The sequence below is a fragment of the Seriola aureovittata genome, chromosome 9 (genome assembly GCF_021018895.1).
Source record: "Seriola aureovittata isolate HTS-2021-v1 ecotype China chromosome 9, ASM2101889v1, whole genome shotgun sequence".
Lineage (NCBI taxonomy): Eukaryota > Metazoa > Chordata > Actinopteri > Carangiformes > Carangidae > Seriola > Seriola aureovittata.
Genome location: NC_079372.1, coordinates 27,171,233 through 27,193,021, shown reverse-complemented (window position 1 = coordinate 27,193,021; position 21,789 = coordinate 27,171,233). Strand labels below are relative to the sequence as shown.

The 21,789-nt window shown below is 38.9% G+C and overlaps 4 protein-coding genes across 4 annotated transcripts; 2 read left to right on the top strand and 2 right to left on the bottom strand.

Annotated features, from left to right (window-relative positions):
• The first annotated feature begins 6,179 nt into the window (after positions 1-6,179).
• On the top strand, positions 6,180-6,944 carry g0s2 (G0/G1 switch 2). The gene is made up of 2 exons (XM_056385002.1): positions 6,180-6,327; positions 6,483-6,944. Exon 2 carries the CDS (start codon positions 6,503-6,505, stop codon positions 6,854-6,856), a length of 354 nt encoding a protein of 117 aa, XP_056240977.1. The 5' UTR covers positions 6,180-6,327; positions 6,483-6,502; the 3' UTR covers positions 6,857-6,944.
• A 139-nt stretch (positions 6,945-7,083) lies between these two features.
• taf8 (TAF8 RNA polymerase II, TATA box binding protein (TBP)-associated factor) lies at positions 7,084-12,472 on the top strand. The gene is made up of 8 exons (XM_056385000.1): positions 7,084-8,142; positions 9,121-9,280; positions 9,556-9,654; positions 9,742-9,804; positions 9,951-10,075; positions 10,208-10,355; positions 10,487-10,629; positions 11,983-12,472. The coding sequence occupies exons 1-8, from the start codon at positions 8,095-8,097 to the stop codon at positions 12,121-12,123; spliced, it is 927 nt and encodes a 308-aa protein (XP_056240975.1). The 5' UTR covers positions 7,084-8,094; the 3' UTR covers positions 12,124-12,472.
• Positions 12,473-12,526: 54 nt separating this feature from the next.
• On the bottom strand, positions 12,527-15,669 carry LOC130174795 (protein pitchfork-like). Its single transcript, XM_056385001.1, has 5 exons — positions 15,124-15,669; positions 14,847-14,945; positions 14,451-14,584; positions 14,262-14,379; positions 12,527-12,664 (listed from the first exon to the last, which is right to left on the bottom strand). Exons 1-5 carry the CDS (start codon positions 15,271-15,273, stop codon positions 12,599-12,601), a joined length of 567 nt encoding a protein of 188 aa, XP_056240976.1. The 5' UTR covers positions 15,274-15,669; the 3' UTR covers positions 12,527-12,598.
• Positions 15,670-15,813: 144 nt separating this feature from the next.
• LOC130174793 (V-type proton ATPase subunit S1-like) lies at positions 15,814-20,828 on the bottom strand. The gene is made up of 10 exons (XM_056384999.1): positions 20,668-20,828; positions 19,057-19,177; positions 18,531-18,605; positions 18,245-18,438; positions 18,109-18,146; positions 17,925-18,010; positions 17,597-17,820; positions 17,425-17,460; positions 17,012-17,249; positions 15,814-16,850 (listed from the first exon to the last, which is right to left on the bottom strand). Exons 1-10 carry the CDS (start codon positions 20,787-20,789, stop codon positions 16,638-16,640), a joined length of 1,347 nt encoding a protein of 448 aa, XP_056240974.1. The 5' UTR covers positions 20,790-20,828; the 3' UTR covers positions 15,814-16,637.
• Positions 20,829-21,789: the final 961 nt, after the last annotated feature.

The following is a 21,789-nucleotide window of genomic DNA, read 5'->3' as shown; positions in this document are numbered from 1 at the left end:
GAGTATAATAAGGCATAAAAACATAAAAAAAACGTCATACTATATTAAGGTATAAAGATGTCATACTATAACAAGGCCTTAAAAGTGAAATAAACAACATAGTAACAGCAAGCACAGCGAGAACATGCAAAGTCCACACACAATGGTCCCAGAGATGGGATTCAAACTCATGACCTTATGATTGTAAGGCAACAACTCTAAGCACTGCTCCACCTCTTGAAGGAGTGAAGTTAGTTTGAGGTATAAGAACATCAAAATAATGTCATAGTCATAAATGTCATAAAATTTGTCATAGTATAGTATGGCATAAGTACATCAAAAATATCATGGTATAGTATGGAATAAACAGTTAAAAAAGGTAACAGTATTCAATGGCATAAAAATGTCATAGTAATGCATAAAAATGACAAAAAGCGGCATAGTATGGTAAGGCATAAAACGTCAAAAAAACAACATTTTATATTAAGGCATAAAAGGTCATAAAAAGGTCATAGTATGGTAAGGACAGAAAAAAACTGCACAGTATAATATAACATCAAAATGATTAAAAAAAAGCATTGTATAGTAAGGCATAAAATCATCAAAAAACATCATAGTATAGTATGGCACGAAAATTTTATGGTATAGTATGTCATAAAAATGACCAAAAAATTCATAGTATAGTAAGACATAAAAATGCCCAAAAAAACTGCATAGTATGGTAAGGCATAAAAATGTGAAAATACATCATAGTAAGGGATAAGAATGTAAAAAAAAAAAAACAAACGTCATAGTATGAGAAGGCATAAAATGTGAAAAAATGTCATACTATAGTATGGCATCAAAATGTTATAAAAACTCATACTATAGTAAGGCATAAAAATGACAAAAAAAAAACGGCATGGTATAGTACGTCATAAAAATGTCAAAAAGTCATAGTATAGTATGGCATAAAAATGTCATAGTATAGTAAGGCAGATAAATGACAAAAAAATGGCATGGTTTAATAAGGCATAAAAATGATAAAAACTGCATAGTATAGTAAGGCATAAAATGGTCAAAAAACATCATAGTAAAGTATGGCATAAAAATGTCGAAAAACGTCATAGTATAGTTTGGCATAAAATATATCATAGTATAGTAAGGCATAAAAAAGTCATAATATAGTAATTCATAAAAACGTCATAGTATAGTATGGTGTAAAAAAGTCATAGTGTAGTAAGGCACAAAAACGTCATAGTGTAGCAAGCCATAAAAACTTTATAGTGTATTAAGGAATAAAAAGTACACCTATACTAAGGCATAAAAATGTCATAATATAGTCAGGCATAAAAAAGTCATAGTCTAATAAAGCATAAAATGTTATGTTTAGTAAAGCATAAAAAAGTCATAGTATGTTATGACATAAAAACGTCATAGTGTAGTAAGGCATGAGAATGTCATAGTATATGGAACAAAAAGTCATAGTATAGTAAGGCATAAAAACATCATCGTATACTATGGCATAAATATTCATAGTATAGTTAGGCATTAGCGTAATAAACCTAAAGTAATAAACCTAATGTGCATGTCTTTGGACATTTTCACATCATTTGCACAGTACTCCGAGAGAACCCACGCAGGCACAGGGAGAACATGCAACATGCAACACAGAAAGGTCAAAGGCCCGCAGTTCAAACCCAGAACCTTCTCACTGTGATGCAGCAGTCCTAGCCACTGCACCACCATGCAACCCCCAACCCAGAAGCCAGGGTTAGCTTGCTAGTTAAAGCTAGCTAATATGATTGAATATTATCAGTTGACATTTTTCTGGTGACGTTAGGTACCACTATGATATTCTCTTACTAAGTGAGCCTTCAGATAGCCCCCATCCTTTCAGTCAATCAAATGCTAACATACCTACTAATGGCAGGGACAATGCTTTCCTCTCAAAATATTGGTAAGGGCATGCCATCCATATGCAAATTTAGGCCCTTGCTCTAAAACCAATTACCAGGCTTTTCTTCTTCAGCAGATTAAGTGACACATCAGGTCTTCAAACACAGCCAGGATTACCAAGAGCAGTGTATTTAAAGCAGCAGGTTTCAGACAGAGTAAAAAACACTTCCCAGCAACCAAGTTCAAACTGAAAGTTTCAGCTTTTATCAAAACATATGAATCAGGATCAGAAGCTGCAAATCCTTCCTAAAGTTTTGAACTTTATGTTGCCACAATGGCGTTATGTTTTAGGATCATATTAAGTGTTCTGCATTTTACTGTAAGCCTTGGATCAACAGTCTCTGCTAAGATGAAAACAACAGGATAAGTTTAAAAAAATAAATGACTATAAGAAAGAAATGTAAGAAATGACAGAAAAATTATCATGTGTGTCATTCCTTTTGATTTTTACACTTCTTATTCTGTAATCGTAATTAAAAACCCTGTGTTATACTTACCCCTTTTCTCCCCTGAGCTCCTGTTAAAAGAGTTTTCACATCATAAACCCTCCGCAACTCCCCCTAAAACACAACATGGTCAACTTGGTGAAGTCTAGTACAGAGACAGACTGTCCATTCAAGCAAGAGAACCCAGAAATTTGGGGCAAAGGTCTCCAAACAGTCTCAACTTCTTCCCAGTAGTGACAAACATATATGCCCAGAATCTAAACAGAGTTGCTCACAGTGGAATGTTATTGACAGAGTAATTAGTGATATTAGGAGGAACGCTTCTGTGGTGTCTGTGGTCCAAAATTGATCTACGGGGGGAAAGGTTGTTCTTGAATTTAGCCACATTTCAGAACAAAAGTTCAAATGTTGATCAACAACCACCAAAAGTAATTGCACCATAAGTGATGTGGGAGAGTATTTTTCAGTTTTTTGATTCTCCCTGTATTTTGAAAGCTTGCTTTTTTTTTGCATATTTTGCAACCATGGATATTTTGTTATATGAGTTGGCTGTCCATTGGTAAAACAAACACTTATTAAGTCTACAGCCATGCTATCGGTTCTGTGAGGCTGAGCTAAATTTACTACTAATATACTAACATGCTGACAGTGACCATTCTTGCATGCTTAGCAGGTATAATGTTTACCATGTTCACCTGGTTAGTTCAGTGTGATAGCATGCTAACATTTGCTAACTATCCCTAAAAGCCTCTTAAGCCCGATGGACCCGGTACCGGGTCCCGCAGAACAGTGCAATACATAATTGCCTGTAAAAAGTTGATAGGTAGTGGTGGTCTCTTTTTTTAATGCTTCTAAAAGACGAGGCTTTAACACTACCAAAACAACAGTCCAAGTGTATTTAGTCCAAAGAATATTTGTTTGGCAATAATTTCAATATTTCTGTATCAAAATAAGACCCCTATCAATTAAACAGTCGAAATGAAATGTGATAGTACATGTAATCCACTCGCTCAATCCCACCATGCTGGGTGTCGTATGAAACTGGAGAAGATACTCTTTCCACTGATAGCGAGAATGTCAGCTCCAAAGCAAACAGGAGGCCAAAATTTTCATTATACAGTCCAAATGTCAAATTTTGGGTTTATGATTAAATATTGCATCAAATCCCAACGCAGTTTTAATCAAAAGCAACAGATATTGTTTCCTCACCCTTCTGTGGTCATTCTGAGTCTATCCATACGATTTTCCAGTCAAATTGGCCGAGATGGGGGCCTGGATAGCAGAGACTGAGCCCCAAACCTGAATTTCATACACAGTCTTTTGTTGTGATCTAGCATGTTTGGTGGTACTGCCATTTTAAAACACATTGCAATACTACACCTGTGCATAAGTGCAAGAAAACAACATCTACGAAGTACTATCAACATAATATAGCAATTTAGATGCTCTGGAAGAGATTCAGAGGCAAAGTGGAGACAAAATTATAAAATTTTGATGCACAGGGTAAATGAAATGGCCAAGGGTTGCATTGTGAGCATATAGCCTCTTGTAGTGGACATCATTAGTATGTTGTAGCCAGATTTCCTTTCAACAGGTAAAAAACCTCTTTGGCTATCCAAGTCTCCAAATGGAGAGTCCACCTGGCCTAATCCCTACTAAAACCTTTGTAGAATTTGTGTGCTCCGTGGTATTTCTACCTATATTGGTCCAGTTGTAGTCATGAGTTGCTTATTGGAATCAGTGACTGTGATCTCAGAGCATGGGATCATTGTTATCATTGTGTTGTCCACTGTCTAATTTAAAACAAGTTCTAGGCGAGGAAAAAAAAAATAAATTTTTCCTTTGGTTTATTACAATTAATCCAGCTAAAGTAAAGATGGCAATGTTACTGACACAGAATAAATTATCTGAGGTCTTACCTATCCATAATGACCAAGCTTTTGCATATGGACCTGATAGTTGTGGAGCTATTCTTAATCAATTTTGGGTATGTCTGTGTAGGCGAGACATACCCCCCAGCATCTTTGGGCTTAACAGGCAAAACGCAAAGTTCAGCTGAGACAAATGTTGTTGGTTTTGCAGTGATTTGGTCATAAACCAAAATACTGTATAAATGAAAATTCTGACCTCAGTGAAAAGTAAGGAGATCACCGAAGTTACTGCAATTCTTCCTGAGGGGACCATGAATGTGTGTACCAAATTTCATAACAGATTACATGTAATAATTTTTTAGATATATCAATAAAAAGCAAAATGTCAGTCTCATGGTGGCCCTAAAGGATTATTCATTATCTGGGAACAATGAATGTCTAAATTTTGTGCCATATCCATCCAGTAGCTGTTGATATTTTAATAATAAGTGAAACCTTTGAGCTTCTGGTGGTGTTAGAGAAAAAGTCATGAGATCACCACAGTCAGTGGATTTTATCCTCTGGAGACCATGAATGTCTGTTCAAAATTGTGCGCCATATCCGTCAGTAGCTGTTGAGATATTTTAATAATAAGTAAAAACCTTGACCTGCTGGTGATGCTTGAGAAAAAGTCAGGGCATCAACACAGTCAGTAGGTTTCATCCTCTGAGGACCATGAATGTCTGTAAAAACTGTAGTCCATTCAGTGGTTTCTCAGAAGTGGTGATCCAACCGACAGCACCATCCCTAAAGCCACTAGCATGACTAACAATCAAACTAAATTATGTAATTATGCTATGGTGCAAAGAATTTATAATTGAGTGTGCACACGTTAAACCAGCATGCAAATGTCTTGGCATTGGCCAGTTGTCATTTTCATTGAGCGCTTATGACACATGTCTCTCTGTGTCAAAGATCAGACGCATTGCACAACTCACTTGCCTGACTTGACTCACTCCTCTCCTGCAGCGACAGAATGAGGTCAAAGGGCAGATAGTTCCAGATGAAGACACACACACACACACACACACACACACACACACACATTAACCCCTGCAATCTCTCGCTGCTTCATTGTCAGCTCCATTGTCAGACAGTGTACATGAGCCAGAGCAGCTCAGGACTGCATGATTAGGGGGATTCTCTTGAACCTTATCTTCTAATGAACCTTATCTTTCGGCGTTCAATAAGGGGTATTCCATGTGTAACCATACAGTTGTCAAACAGTGTCTGTCAACCAATAAATAGGATTGGCTTTCCAGAGTTTCACATACTGTGATTGGACACTATTCAAGCTCTCCTGATGAGGATCAATGTGTATGGTAACAAGCAACGCAACACAAACCAACCACTCATGTTGTTCAATGTTCAGAAACGTGCATGCAGAGTTTGAATGCTTATATGATTTATTACCAGCTGTGACAGCATGGCTGCTAGTGTTTTCACCTTGTGAGTGCGTCGTGGCAAAATGTGATCTTGGCAGGAACTATCACATAGGTGGTTTCGAGTTCTTTGGCAGGTGTTTATATGTCTGTGGACAGATTTTGTATTTGAGATCAAAATGAAGGTCAAGTTAGAAAACAGTTGTGGTACCAATGGGTACTCAGTACTCATAGAATGATGTATTAATTACTACTGAGTAGTACTCATGGGTCAGAATGTTAACATGTTGATTGGTGTTGCAGCTCGTATGATGTCATCGCAAAATGGTCTCCAGTTTATCTTTATTCCACACTTAGGATCACTACATGTTTGGAGTTCTTAGACAGATATATCTAACTCAAGAGATGACACATGCACAGTTTCACCTACATTGAATATTTGCTTCACTTCTTGTCCTGGAAACCCATGCCCTTTCACCCAAACAAGTTCTCATGTCCAAAAAGCAATTCCAGTACAAGTGGCCTCATGAATATGCATTTTGTCGCCACTGTGGGAGTTAACCTGACTCCACTCATGTTTAAATTGCAGGAGCTGCCTCTTGTCTCTCTGCCTGCAAATGCTTGACTGGGCCGAACACTGAGAAAAAGTCAGAATTTGGGGTGTGCAACGAAGTGAGTATCTGTCTATCACTATCAGTATTTTGTAGTAGAGTGTAGAGACTGATTTCAGTTAATCCATACCACTTTCTTTTAAAGTAAAACAACAGTTCTTGGGCAATTCTGTCTAACAAAACATTTGTGTGCAATTTCTGTTTTTCCATCAACAGACTAAGCAAATAACACAAATATGGAAACTATTGGCGAGATCATCCCATTCGCTAAGGAAATGCTGAACCAGAGGCCAAACCGGGGCATGGTGAAGATCTACATGCTTGGCTCTACTCTGGCAATGCTCGGAATGATTGGCGGACTGGTGGAAACGATTCTCCTTCCTTTTGTGGAGCAGGAGCCTGTGGAGGACACACTGGTAGAGCTGAGCATGGAGAAGAGGAAGAAAAGGAAGCAGGTGCTGAAGTCACACACAACCGTGATTTGCCCTGAAGTCATAGATGTGGTTGAGACGGTAGTGATCGAGGCCAAGGCTAAACATCTGGTGACCGCTGGGCAGAGAAGCTCAGCCAACCGCTTATATGCTTCTTAAAGAAATATCTCCTCTCCCGATGTAAATGGACACTGCAGTTACAATGTTGATGGCAATGGTGGTAAATTAAATCACCATGTTAAACTGGTCCATTTGTACTCATTCTTTTATTTCAGATTTGGTGAAACATGCAATTTCTACCCTGTTAAGTGGCACAAAATGAGAAGTGTGAATACACTGAAAACTGCAGGGTACAGTAAAGTCTGGCTGCTGGGCAGCAGATACTTGCGGATGTGATGTGATGAATGTGTTGAAAAAAATGGAATGTATGAGTTGAGAACTCATTTTGCAACTGAATAAACCTATTTTTCAGCTAGCAACTGATTCAGGTCATGATTTTAGTAAGTTGTTCATATTAGAAGATCTCTCAAAAAGATGTATTTAAATTTAAGAGAATTAGGGTCGCAACTAACAATAACTTTCTTTACTGATTCATCTCATGATTATGTTCTTGATTATTTAGCCTATAAGATGATAGAAAAAAATGAAAATGTCTATCACAGTACTTCCATGGTGAAACCTTGAATTACCTGTTTTGTCTGACCAACAGTCCCAAACCCAAAATATTCAGTTTACAGTGATATAAAACTGAGGAAAACTTTTAGAAAAATATTCTCACAGATGATCATTGTCAGTATCATTGTCATGGAACTAATGTTTCAAAAATGACTTAATCTGATTATCAATATTGGTGGCAGTTCTGTTAATTGTGTAATCAATCGATAAACTGTTGCAATTTCAAAGGAATTCTGCATTCCACACCATGAAGGATGATGTTGACATGAAGATAACGTTTTAGTAGCCATTTAAACTACATTTAACCTCTAGCACATCTGATTAATTTTAACTTGTGTGACCACTTTATGCTTAAGTTACATTCTTTTCCATACACGTTACGAATGAGAGGGGGGGCATTTGCACATTCAAGATCTGTGCAATATTCATTTATTGCTATTGCTGTGTGTATGCTGTATTTCAGCTCCAGCATTTCCCAAGTCTTTATGTGGCGAGAAACGTAGAATGACGCGTTGAAAATTCAGCGAGTGTAACTTTACATGCAAACACTAGAGGGCAACAGTAAAGACAGTGCAGTAATTTCAACTTCCGGCCTTGGAACGGAAACGACGTCATACAGTCGCACCGTGTTTACTAACGGCGGCTAAATGGTCGTCGGAGAAATAAAGTTGTTGTAACTACAAATCAATTTAATCCAACGAGCAGAGCCCAGATAATTAAGGATGGCGGATCCTGCGGTGGCATCGGGAGGTTCACTGAACGCAGGAGGGGTAAGACAGGCTTTTATAATCACCGTCAAGAGCAGAGTGTACCCGTGTTTAGCTAGCAGTCAGACCCATCTGTGCTGAAATGTTTTTAGCATGGATTAATGAGTTAAAATAACTACTGTCGAATCCAGTATCAGTGTGCTGTAATTCGTTACAGACTATAAGGTCAGCTACGCCACAGTTTATGTGGCTAATTTGTCTTTGAATGCTAATGAATAAAGGTTTACGTGTACGCGCGGATGTTACAGTCGGTTCTGTCAATGTGCAAGTGTGGGCTCATTTCCATCTATGTGCTATTCTTAAAATTACACTTTATGTGCACATGTGCTGCAAACCTGTAATTCAGTCCTGTCAGACGCAGTTGTACGCAAAAAGTGTGAGTAATCACACATTTGTTGTGAAGTAACAATTGCAACATGCAGACATTTTAAAAGAGCTTTCATGTTAAGGCACTATTACTTGCTATTTCATGAACCGAAAAAATATAACAAAATTGAACAGAAATCTGATATATGCACAAAGTCAGTACTTGGATATTTGAAAATTCTAGACGCAAACGCCCTGCAGTCAGTCAAGAAAGTGAAACTTTGAAGAGGCTGGATACAACAGGACACTTATCCAAAGCAGATCTCTTAATGCACCAGGGACCACTTAGAGAAACACAACCTTTTGCAATGGCCCTCACAATCCCCTGATCTGATCATCATTGACCTTAAAATATGTACAGCATACAACACCCTCAATCCTTGGACACTTGATTCAGATGAGGAAAACAAAAAAAACAAACACATGTAACAGGAAAAATATGGAGAGGGAAAGAACCTCAGGAGAGTCCGGCTTGCAATAGACATCCTGTGTACAGAATAGACCAACATAGATAGATTGTACTCAAAGTTTCATGCTGTGATGAGCCAATTTCCATGTGACTTTTCTGATGTATCTTCTCATGCACTGTCCCTGTCATATCACATGTTTATTCAGCGTGGGAGTGGTGGTAAAGCAGCTTCTAGCCCTGCAGAGAACTACCACCTGGCCAGACGTCGCACCTTGCAGGTTGTTGTCAGTGCCTTACTGACGGAGTGTGGCTTCGAGAGTGCAGAGAAGGCAGCAGTGGAAACGCTCACTGAGATGATGCAGAGCTGTATGTATGAATCCTAAAATGAAGCCCTCATACATACGTCGCACATCTTTTCTCCTATTGAGTTGCTGTACAACATGCATAAACTTTGCCTACAGCTGCAATTATAACCTGGTATCAACATTGTGTAGTACCACATGTTATTTCAGTGATGTCTGATGATTGCAAACAGCATTTAAATATCATCCATTATGACCCATCCATTGGATATATCAGCAAAGTGTTTAGTGTTCATAAGAAGAGACAAAACACAGTGTTTGTTCCCTTTTTTTTTCCAGATATTACTGAAATAGGTCGATGCGCTAAATCTTATTGTGAACACACAGCCAGGAGCATTCCAACCCTGTCAGATACAGTGGTCACACTCATCGAAATGGGTAAGTCTTGGAGGACACAGATGAATTATACATTGCTAACACAGCGTCATACCAATGACTTAATTAAATCCGTTTGTGTCACTGCAGGTTTCAATGTTGACACACTGCCTGTGTATGCAAAAAGATCACAGAGAATGGTTATAACTGCCCGTAAGTACGCGCTCTACCCTCCACAGTTGTTACTGAAAGTTGATGAGCAAATGTAACAGCAAAATTAACTTATACATATTGTGATGAACTGCTCTTTTCTTTATTGATTTCAAATGTGACAAAAGTTTGGATTTTATGATTTTCAGCTCCAGTGACAAACCCACCCGTGACTCCCAAAGCTCTGTCAGCCGGTCAGAAACGCACACATCCGTCTCACATTCCGAGCCACTTCCCAGAGTTCCCTGACCCTCACACCTATATCAAAACACCAGTGAGTCTGAACTTCTCTCAGTATTCCTTATTGTGGGACGGCTGTGGCTCAGGAGTTACAGTGGCTCGTCCACTAATTGCAAGTTTGACGGTTCAATTACTAGCTTTTTCTGCGTGTTTTTTCTTTGTGCAGACATTCAGAGAGCCTGTTTCAGACTACCAAGTGGTGAGAGAGAAGGCAGCAACTCAAAGGAGAGACGTGGAGCGAGCACTCACACGCTTCATGGCCAAGACCGGAGAAACTCAGAGCCTCTTCAAAGACGACATCACTGCCTTCCCATGTGAGTAATTCTTACCAAGGTGGCCTGTATGTCAAAGACTGGCTGTAATCCTTAATGTTTGCATTTCTGTTATGCTACTTCAAGCATGTTGTTTTTAACATGAGTTCTAACGCTGTTGACTATGTAATCAGTGATCGCAGCACGGCCGAGCACAATCCCATATCTCAGTGCCCTCCTACCATCTGAGCTGGAACTGCAAACTCTGGAGGAGACGGATTCCTCTGAGCAGGACGACCAGACAGACAGCGAGAACACAACAGGAAACATCATCACTGTAAGTTCTTGTGGCTGGAACTTGCCCATTATCTGATCTATTCAGAGTTTCCGTTCCATCAGAATGTCCCCATGAGTTCCTGGGTTTCCTTTCATTCCAAAATTATTACTTGTCAGGAATATATCCTGTGGTTTCTAACCATAAATTTAATTTCATACACAGAACTGGATATAAATAACCATAAAATGCCAGTTATTCACACTTTACAATGTAATTTTTTCATACATATTAGATTATGTGGTAATATTTTTAAGCAAAACAAAAATTTCTCTTAAATCAGATTAGCAGAAATTGCTCCAGCTGAAAGGCTCACCCAGTTTTATTAAGGTACACCAGTTGCATAATAGTGCCACTGAGGTTTGGAGAAGGAATTTTTGTCAGTCTTCAGTACAGGAGCACAAAAATGTGCATAAACATACAAATGCACTCGTGCTAAAAATCCCTGGTTTGCATGGATAGTTTTCCCAGGAATCAGCAGCAGTGTTTGGTGAGTTCCTGGGAAATACTGGTATCCAAATTCCTGGCACTGGGCCCTGCTGTAGATGCTCATAATAGGGCTTTTGTGTGTTTTACATGGGATTTTCCAACCAAATCCTATCTAATTAGTGCTTTTGTGGGCCTTCATGATATTGAAGGGGTAGGTTTGTTACTTGGTACTAGTAAGTAAATCTGAGTTTCAATACAATTTGCTTTTTCAAATAATGTACTTTTACAAGCACAAGGTCACTTATTTCTATGTTATAAGTTACTTGTTTGTGTTCATTGAGACTCAGTTGAATTTGAGTAGTTTCACATTTTTGGCAATAACGCTGATTCACTTACAGAGTTAAACAAAAAGATTGATGCCACACTATTATCTGTTTAACTATGGAACTAGAGCCAGGGGATAGTTAGCTTAGCTTAGCATAAAGACTGGAAACAGGGAAACAAGTAGCCTGTCTTTTTCCAAGGTGGGAAAAAAACAAACATTAAGGCTACCAGCACCTACATGAGGAGTAATGTTATATGTCATTTGTTTAATTCGTACAAAAACATGTAAAATTTAAAAACAACAAACTATGGAGTTACATTCTTTAACTAATTCTTAGTAGGGAGCAGTGACCTCCATGTGTTGGTATGCACATTTTTTAACTTTGGGCAGTGCCAGGCTAGCTGTCCACATGCTTCCAGTCTTTATGCCATGCTATGCTAACCTAAGCTAGTCATCTGCTGGCTCTAGCTCCATATTTATCACACAGAGAGTGGTATCAATCGAATAAGCATATTTACCTAAATGTTGAAATATTGCTTTAAAGGTGATTCGTGGGTAGGGAAGAGTGCACTGTAACGACACTTTCTGTTTCCCTCATTCAGGATGATCCAGGAGCTGACAAAGAGAACTCCATGCTCCCTCCCAGTGGCGTTGTTCCCTCTACAAAGGCCAGTGAGGACAATGTGATCGACAACCCGTACCTCAGGCCTGTCAAGAAACCCAAAGTGAGGAGGAAGAAATGAGTCAGGGCCTACCTGAACCAATAGACTCACATTTGGCCAGTGGTTGGTGCTTTCAGCAGTCCAGTCAGTGATTTCCCCCCAGAGAGGAGCGGCCCGGTGTTGAAGCCTGCTGTGTTAGCCGGGATCAGCGGCTGCTTTTCCTCAACGCTGGGACCAGTACTGCTGTTGACTTTGGCAGGCTGACTGACTTCTATTGCCTTTTTTTGTGTTGAAAGTCATTATTTTCAGGAGGCCCTCACTTTGTTTAAATTTTGTGTGATATGATTTTGTAAGCAACATCATAGTGTAATATACAAAAACAAGAATCCAGTCATTTTGTGAATAAAGAAAAATAAGTTTCTTTTTTAAACTCTGAGATATACAACGTGTCTGGCATATAAACTGTTTGTCACTGTTTTGTTGACAGTAAGTTTAGGAAAGTGAAACGGACACATTCCTGTGTCCGTTTCATGACGGTTTTTCATCCATCAGAGAGTTAATAGTACAAACTCAGGTAGGCCACTCTGCTCCTTTGCTTGAGGAACTCCTTTTCACTGTTTAGCTGAAGAAGAAAAAAACAAATGCATTAGATAATATTAATGATGATAAGATAATGATTAGAAAATTAGATAATGTAACAACACACATGGTGAATTTATCCCACCAAATTGAAATCCTATTAGAACCATTCAATCATTCCCATTTCTTGCCCAGCATTAGACGAGTGATCAATACCACTCTTATCTTATATCTAGGGATACAATAAGCCTGGCTCTGTTCAACAATCTAATGGCCATTGAGGCCAAAACTGCCCAACAAAAGCAGCATGTTGTTTCAGACAGTTTATTAAGAACATCTAGCACTAAAAGTGTTGCTGTCTAATGCTGTAGTCCTGTAACAAATCCTCTCTTCATGAAGGTTGTAATGTTAATTTTTTGAAACAGAGTTGTTGATTCACCTTGATGGTCATGCTTTAATGTATTGCACTGTGTCACTGTGGTGACCACAGCTCTTGCCTGTTTTTACCCTGGATTTACGTTGGCTTGAGCACTGCCAAAGCTTTTTAATTAACAGATTATATCTTGTTTGTTTAATCTGTACAAACAATATTTGGGATGTTATACATGTGGACTGTTTCTTGGCTGAGCACAGTGACTTCCAGGAATCTCCGCTGGTTGTCTGGCAACCTCACAATGACTCCAGGAAGTCACTTCTCCCGGCTAAGATATGTCGCGCTGTTGAAGAATAATATTCTCTCAGGTCCAAATTCAGTTGCTGGTTCAGATTAGTTTTATTCATTGCACAGTGGAGCCAGACGATCACAGCAAAGTCTGCAGGTTGTGAGCTGGGTTAATCAAGAGGTCTGAGTGACAACAAGGATGAATAGGAATCTGCCAGTGCCCCCATTTGGCTAATCTCTTCAACACCTCTGCAATTGTGATATATCTGTCTGTACTGGGACACGTCCAATAGATTGAATTTACATCTAAGTTAAAGAAAGTTTCTCAAAGGCCATCTTCCTGGAGTAAATCAAACAGTTTCCCATGATCAATGTAAATTAGTTGGCCACAACATAGAGCTAGAAAGACAGACACTTATTTTCTTCTACACTGCACACAATCCTCTGTAAAACAAGAAGTTGTCATTTTTACTCTTTGGTTTTTATATGGATAAAACAAACAACATATAAAGTATTAATTAGAATGTTTTAGAGGTGCTGGTAGGTGAATTTTTTACCTTTAAATTGACAGACCAGCTGATTCCCCCTGCTTCCAGTCTTAATGCTAAGCTCACCTAACTGGCTGCTGGCTGTAGCTTCATATTAAACAGACAGATATGACAGCAGTGTCTATCTTCTCATCTACCTCTGTGCAACAAAGCAAATAACCATATTTCATAATATACTTATGTTGCTACCAACATTAACCTTCTGATCAAGTCATGGAACCAGCCTCCATTCAAGGGTTTTAACTGTGGTTTTCTCAGCATTGACTGGACAAAAAACATCCCTTTCAAGTTTTGTATCCTTTGTTTTAGCTTGAAAGGGGATATGGGTTTGCATCTTTGAACTGGCTGCCTTTCAGTTTTCAGTTTTACATTTGGGAGTCAAAACAAAGGGCATTTGGCCATCTTCACAGAATGGAGCTTGCTACACCCACCTTCACCCTGAGTGACTTCTTCTCCAGCTGAGGTAGTCTGGTCCAGTCTGGGCTCCCAAAGCACATCGGCCAGCTCACTTTCCTGTTTGTTACTGCATCATGGGTGTAGGTCCCAGGGCTGCATCACAAAATAGCATCTGTCAGCTCAGTATAGCACTGTTACGATGTGCCTGTGTTGATGTGTCTTACCCTGGACTTTCCTCAGCGGTGCGTGATGTCATTTTGAACCTCTGTGTAGCTGAGTTGAAAGGTGTTTTTCCAGGAGGGGAGATTCTGGACTGGCTTTGATCCTGCTGGTACTGCTGTGGTGAAGGGGTCACTGTCTGGTGATAGAGATTATAAAGATATTTTTAGATTACACCTGACATGTTAAAGTGGTATTTCAGCAACTTTGTATTGAACTCGCATGACGTTGGGGGACTATTAAAACAAACTATGATCCCAAGTATGGTTGACTTTCAAAAACACTGGATCCAGTCCAATGACATCATCAGAGCTATATTTTGAAACTTTGAAAATGCTCTCAAAGTTGAACTTCATGTGTAAAATCAGTGTACCCCTTTAAACAAAATTTGTTAAATGTACCTTGCTACAAGGTGGAAAGCGTGCTGCAGTCCTCGCAGAGAGACCATATCCTTTCTTACTCTGTGGTGTCGTCTGTAAGTCATAAACTATGGTGCCGAACTGTGAGGAAAACGGAAAGAATTAGTCTTTTTTTTTTCATATAATGAAAACCTAACATCATAAAGCAAATGACCGGTAAAATGGCGTTTTGAACTACATTGACTTCAGTCTCACAAATGTGACAAAAACAAATCATTCTGCAAAATCTCCAGATCAGCGTTGACACTGAGACACTAACCTCATGGTTGTCATAGCAGCCAGGACCGACATTCGGCGTTTCCTGTCGTGACATTTGGTTTCCCAGCCGGTCTGGTGCATAATGGAAGGGGAAGAGTTTCCTCTCCTGAGAGCTGCCAAAAAATACTCTCTGAACAGGAGCTGTTGACATTTTGGAAAAACAACTAGCGGCGAATACGTAACGGTAACTAAACGGAAGAGATGTTACGCTAGCACACGGTTAACGTCGTTTCGACCGGCCATAACAGTGTTCGTGTTTCGACTTGTAACTAAGGCAACGGAGTTGGTGCATAAATTATGCAAATTAATTGGCACTTCCTTGGTTACGTCAGCTACCCATATTTGTGTTTTGAAATAAGATAAAATAAAAAGTAAAATAAAGTTATATAATGATGAAACAATTGATATGTTGAAAGACAATAAACATCAACCATATTGACAATAATTAGATCTTTCAGTCATTAATTTTTCAATGAAAATGCCAAACATTCACCCCATCCTGTAACTGAATATCTTTGGGACAGTTTGCATAAGCACACAATTTGAGTAGCTGCTGGCTGCTTTAGTTTAGTTTAGTTTTTTGTTTTTTCCCCCTTTGTTTTGACATTTTATCAACAAATTGATTATTCAATTAAATAACAGATTATTCAATAATGAAAATAATAAAATATCACCTGTAAAACTAATCAAATTCACAATTAATTTATATCTTTATTTGCAATTAAAGGCAATGTACTGCACATGTCATGGCAATTGCACATCAATAAGTTTGACAAAAGCAGAACTGATGCACTGTAAGTAAATTTGTTAATTAACCTGAAGCAAATTAAATAAATTATCCGTCGAGAAAACAAAGCTTTGCAGTGGTGTACATCTGTGATTTAACCATTAGTGAAAACAGAACTAAGCCCAAGAGGAAGCATTAGCATACTTCTGTAAGGCAAATTAAAAACAGCAAACATTTCAGAAATTTCACACACATCACAAACAATCGCATTTTATATACAGGCACTTCTTTCATTACCAGTAGTCTTTAAATTACAGTTGAGTTGGAAACATAAAAAAAAGTAGGAATTGAGGTCTGTAAAGGTCTGACAGCATCCAGTAATGACATTCATGTTGGCACAGAAGGCATTCTCTGGTAAGAGTGCAAATTATTTTTGGGAAAATATCAACTGTGTCTGGCCAATAGTGGCACAAAAAACACCTTTTAGCACAGGCACTCAAAATCAACTTGTATGAAGATAAAGGTGCATCCATTTTGGCACTTGCAAATGTGGGGAGATGAAATGGAATGCGCCTTTCATGATAATAGTATCCCAAATACAGCTTTGGAAGGATTCAGGGAGGAAAACTATAGGTGAGAATTTCAGAAGAAAAGGCAATCTGTCTGACGAATATTTTCAAAGAAAAAGGCCCAAACATACAAAAGCTATATGGCAAAGAGGGACCCTCCAAGGCCCATCTACCAGGAGGCACTGAAAGACTGAGGAGTGTGTGTGTGTGAAGAATGCTTCACTCCGACTGAGGCACTGAAATCGATGGACCTTTGGGGTCATCAAATCGATCCATGGTGTTTAGCTGCATGATCATGTGCAGACCGTACACAAAAATTAACAGCATGAGCAGTGAGGTCAGCAGCCCCATCCAAATCCCTGGGGTGAAGAACCCTGCACAGTCATTGGCATAGGAGAAATTTGTCCCGTTTGCCAAACCGAAGCCCTGAATCTGTATTGCAAAAAACAGAAAATGTGTGAAACATTCAATTAACAACAGAAAGCCAAAAATGATACCTAATTATTTAAAACAAGACTCTACAAAACAGTACTTGAGGTATTGCTGTGGGATTGTTTAGTTGCAGAACAAAAAACGCAGCATAATTGTTGTACCTGGAAGTCATTAAATTTGAGCCTCCACTGAGTTGTGTTTTGGTTGGTGTTGTTTGGCACTAGCAGAGCATCTTGGAAGCTGTTAACCGACTGGCAGTGGAAGGAATACTCTGCAGGGGCGTAGATGCCGCGCCTCCCAATGAAAGATGCAGTTAGACCGTTGAACTGCAGCTGCACAGAGTCCAGGGTGAACCAGTTCCGTGCAGACACGGGATAGAACCGCTGACTCATGGCAAAACTGGGGGATCAACAAAATAACGCCGAGTATCTTAACAACAGCACGTCATTGTATAGAATTAGTATCCGTTGTGAGAATTGTACTAAATGCTTATGGTCGTTCTGGCTTATTTGTTCAATAAATGACACTCCTGTGTGTAGGATTTTAACTGACTGGTGATAATTTATTGCCTTACCTTAGTATATAGCCCGATGAATAATTGAGGACAAGCCTAAAAAGAGAGGAATACATTTAAAATTACTTCTTATAATAAATAACTCTAAATTGAAGTTCTCTTGTCAATAATCACAGAAGAAATGCTCTCGTGCTGGGTATTGTTTTTATGAAATAATGAAAGGCCGTCTTACACTGAGTTACTGCTGTTACACATGGATCCTGTCAAGGAAGGTGTTTCTGTAGCGAGGTCGATCCACGCTGAAGAGCTTGAGAGGCTGATGTTGAGATTCTGAGCCCAGAGCATAATGCAAGGACTACCGGATACATTAAACATGATGGGTCTGACATCAGGCCCAATTGCTTGGAGCAAGGAGCGGCCCACAGACTGGTCAGACACAGACGTCTCTGAAATTACCTGGAAAACCATTACATTACAATTACAAAAATATACCTTGCTTATACTATAATTCTGGTACATGATGGGCCAACTGTTTTCGTGTGGTAGTGAGAATATCTTACTCGAGATGGCTGGAGTCCTGTGTATATCGCAGTGTATGGGACATTTTTTGCTTTCATGATTCCAAGAACTTCCCCAATTATCTCATCTGTTGAAAGCAAAATACACTTGTGTTACACAATGTATGTGTCAAAAATTGGTGCTTATAATTTGACACTATGAAATTCCATCACAGTTAACACTTACCATTGTTATGCAGGACTTCTTTGCAAGACTTGTGCAGGCTATTAAATGATAAAAAATGTTAATTTTCCTCATGCTTTGTTAAAAAAGAAAACAATACTTCCATTCATTGATATACAGCAGAGAACAAAAGCCTCACCCAGTACAATAAGGAAGATTGATGAGCAACAGATTGCTGACAGATGTGTTGATGCTCAGATGTGACAGAGTGTCTGCGTCTACAAGCAGAGGAGAGACACCAAGCTTCTCCTGCAGCAGAGCCAGGATGGCAGAGGAGCCCGACCACTCTAAGGCTGGAAGTGTGACTGATGACGAAGAAGTCTGAACTGCAGCCTGAAAAGAAGTGAGTGGAAATAATTATCCGTCTTATGAGTCTGGAAAAATCATCTTCATTTAGGACTAATGTATAAGTTGTAAAAACCTACCTCAAGGTTTTGAAAGGCACTATCCTGTTTGTTTCCAAACACTCCACCAAAGACTGTGAAGTCATCTTTGCTTAACTGAACACAGATAAAGACAACAACATATGACAGTCCCCCTATATCAGCAGAGACTGTGAAAATTGCATACACTTAAACATAAATCCAGTATATTAATGTGTCAGGAGCAGGAACATAAAACACAGAGAGCAAACTGGAGTGATGAATGTGTAATAGAGGAACTGCGATATGGGAAGTAAGGCCAAACATCATTGTCAAAGCAGAATGAAAAGACTGTTACACAGTGTCTCGTGGGACTGCAGTGCAGCTACAAATGACTCATTACTGCCCTGTTTTACACAACTTATATATCCAAGGACACGCGCTCTAATAGATGAAAATCTGAGAGAATCTTTCATAAGGCTGAAGTCTCCTCAAAACCTTTCACCGTTAGCTCCAATCTGTCTAGTGACATACTGCAACTGTTTTTACTACAGAGGAGGAATATAGTTTTCATGTCTCGGGGGCTGACCTTGTCCTGGAGAAACAGCAGCACAGTGTGGGGGCCCGAGCCTAAGGCAGTGGTGAGGTAGGCAGTCAACTGGTCATTGGATATGATGTGACCAGCTGCAGGCAAGGCCAGTGGTGGTAAGCTGAACATACAGGGAAGATAAGGACAAATTGTGATGTCTTTTACACATTTTTCTCAGTTGCCTTAAAATATTTCTATAACACAATTGTAGATCTAAAAACATTTAGTACAATCACCAGCAAATAATTCATCAACCAGCACATCACTGCCACCTAAATATCATTACTATTTATCACTGTTTTAAGTCAAGACAGTGAAACATCTAAGGAATCAATATACCAGAGAATACTGAAACTGTTTTTATATTTCATTTGTCATCAGACTTAGTTACGGTAACCCAAGAAGTCAAACATTCGCTACAGAAAACTGAATGATATCCATCAGAGCCCATGTCATGCAGACAGAAGTGTTTTAACTGTTAGTATGCACCTTCTATTCATATTGAAGTCACATTTATTATTAAATTTGTTATTAATACAGGTGGTCTCATTGAGATCGGGATCTCTTTTTCAAGAGAGACCTGTGTACAAAAAGATAAACATATAAAGTTTATACATAGACAGACACATACATTCAAAAGTCTTACAGTGGACACACACAGATAAGTCACATACATACATTATATACAGACATACATACACAATTATGCAGTTTTTCTTTTCTTTTTTCAGAGCTCATTCTACTTGTACGCAGTGTAATGTTTGAAACCAGTTTTCCCATCAGTGTGGACAAGGGGTACAGCTAAAGTTAAAATGTCCTGTGACCTGATTTAGAGTAACAGCTAATTGTTCAGTAAAGACAAATGTCTCCATACAGCAAATCTGTGACAGTTGGGTTTTAACATTTTCCCTTTACATGAGCAGGCTGCTGTCTTTCTGATGTCTGCTCTAAATGGGAGTGAATGTGTTTGGATGATGATATAACATATGTTGCACCAAACAAACACTACTTTCAACAAAATCCTACCACAGGTTTTTCTAACCATCACTGTGCACGTTGTACCTCTAGTGTAACCACACTGGAAACTGTTGTATGGCTTCAACATATCAGATATTTCCTTATAATACATGACGATATTTTGGCACTACGAAACCCTGGATTAGTTCTGATGTCTGTGTCCTCCCTGTGACCCCAAACCACCACACACAGTAGTATATTATACATTTCCTACATTTCCCCTTTTTAGAGCGCCATGTTGTCTCTGCCTAATGTCAGTCTGCCCCTCAGTACCACCGTAAAAGCCAAATTTACCACCTACGTGGTAAATGTGGAAGAGAAATGGCAGAGCATAAGTTGCACTTCTGAACTAAGTTTGACAATGTGATCATTTACGCTTCGGTCTGAGGCTGAACATGTTAATAATTGAACTTAAGCTTTGAGTAATTTAAGATATACATGATATCGGCTGTTTTTATGACACAAAAAAAAAAACATTAAACAGTACAGAAGTACAGACCGAGTTAGCTACAATGGTTAGCATTAGCAGCCGGGCAGTGCTAATTATGAGTGAGTCTTACTTGACAAATAAAGAAGGGAGATATAAAAAATTACCCGTCACTGGACCACATCAGAAGTGGCACTTGAGCGGTGGAGCTCCCTGTGGCGAAAAATGCGAAGAAAATGGCAATAAAAGCCGTTAGTCGCACTTTTCTCGAGCACCTCGATCCTGCCATTTTTCGTTTTCCGCAAATCTGTGGTCACGTGACACAAACCAGCTGACGGTCATGTGCGGTCGTGCTAAAGAAAAGACGGCACTTCCTGCTGCTTCCATTCAGCTCGCCCTGCCCACAACTAATGTAACCCTGCACCACGACAGGCTGCATCCTTGTACACCTTGTTCTGCTCAAACTTAGCAATGGTTTAAACTTCTCCCAGCCTGGACACAGTCAATCAATCAATCAATCACCACTGCTGGAATGTAAACACAGTAAATTTACTCAAGTATTTGTGCTTGAAAGTACAAATCTAAAGCACTTATACTCATGGCCTCCTAACTGACCTCTGGGCAGAGATTTTATAACTGGGCCCCTGTTGACTCCAACTGTGCAGTTGCATTATTTCCATAGTCTCCCAGAAACCAACCAATACTCTTCCATTTGATTAATTGATTAGTTGATTGTAATAAAATTAATTGGCAATATTTTTGATAACTGATCAAAGTCTTTTTTAAAGGAAAAGTGCCCTTTTTTGTTGTTGTTGCTATTTTCCCAGTTTTCTATGAAAGTAAACTGAACTAGGGCTGCAACCAGTGATTGTTTTCATTATCGATTAATCATTTGATTTTTCTTGATTTATCATTTTGTATATGCAATGTCTAAAAACTGAAATATGTCAGGGTCAATTACCCAGTGCCTGATGTCCTAGAGGTGACATATTCAAATGTTTTGTCCAATCAACAGGCCAAACCCAAAACTATTCAGTTTACAATTGTTTATGACTCAGAAAAGCAAATTAACCAGCAAATAGCCTTACTGCTTAAGAAATGACCAAAACAATTATTTAATTATCAAAATAGTTGCCAATTATTTTTTTGGCAGATCAACTATTACTGCAGCTCTAAAGTCAACATCTTTGCATTTTATTAAAGAAAATATTGTCAGATGTATTGATAATGAAAATAATTGTTGGCAAAACACAAAAACGCAATAGCATTGCTGTGTGTTTTTGTTCAAT

Excerpts from the sequence above, each read along its gene's own strand:
- g0s2 (XM_056385002.1), top strand. The coding sequence starts at position 6,503 with ATGGAAACTATTGGCGAGATCATCCCATTCGCTAAGGAAATGCTGAAC.
- taf8 (XM_056385000.1), top strand. The coding sequence starts at position 8,095 with ATGGCGGATCCTGCGGTGGCATCGGGAGGTTCACTGAACGCAGGAGGG. Across the intron at positions 8,143-9,120 it reads GTTCACTGAACGCAGGAGGG|CGTGGGAGTGGTGGTAAAGC; the intron begins GTAAGACAGGCT and ends ATGTTTATTCAG. Across the intron at positions 9,281-9,555 it reads CACTGAGATGATGCAGAGCT|ATATTACTGAAATAGGTCGA; the intron begins GTATGTATGAAT and ends TTTTTTTTCCAG.
- LOC130174795 (XM_056385001.1), bottom strand. The coding sequence starts at position 15,273 with ATGTCAACAGCTCCTGTTCAGAGAGTATTTTTTGGCAGCTCTCAGGAG. Across the intron at positions 14,585-14,846 it reads GCTTTCCACCTTGTAGCAAG|ACAGTGACCCCTTCACCACA; the intron begins GTACATTTAACA and ends CTCTATCACCAG. Across the intron at positions 12,665-14,261 it reads AGAAGTCACTCAGGGTGAAG|CTAAACAGTGAAAAGGAGTT; the intron begins GTGGGTGTAGCA and ends TTTCTTCTTCAG.
- LOC130174793 (XM_056384999.1), bottom strand. The coding sequence starts at position 20,789 with ATGGCAGGATCGAGGTGCTCGAGAAAAGTGCGACTAACGGCTTTTATT. Across the intron at positions 18,606-19,056 it reads TGCTGTTTCTCCAGGACAAG|TTAAGCAAAGATGACTTCAC; the intron begins GTCAGCCCCCGA and ends ATCTGTGTTCAG. Across the intron at positions 17,250-17,424 it reads TCATCGGGCTATATACTAAG|TTTTGCCATGAGTCAGCGGT; the intron begins GTAAGGCAATAA and ends TTGATCCCCCAG.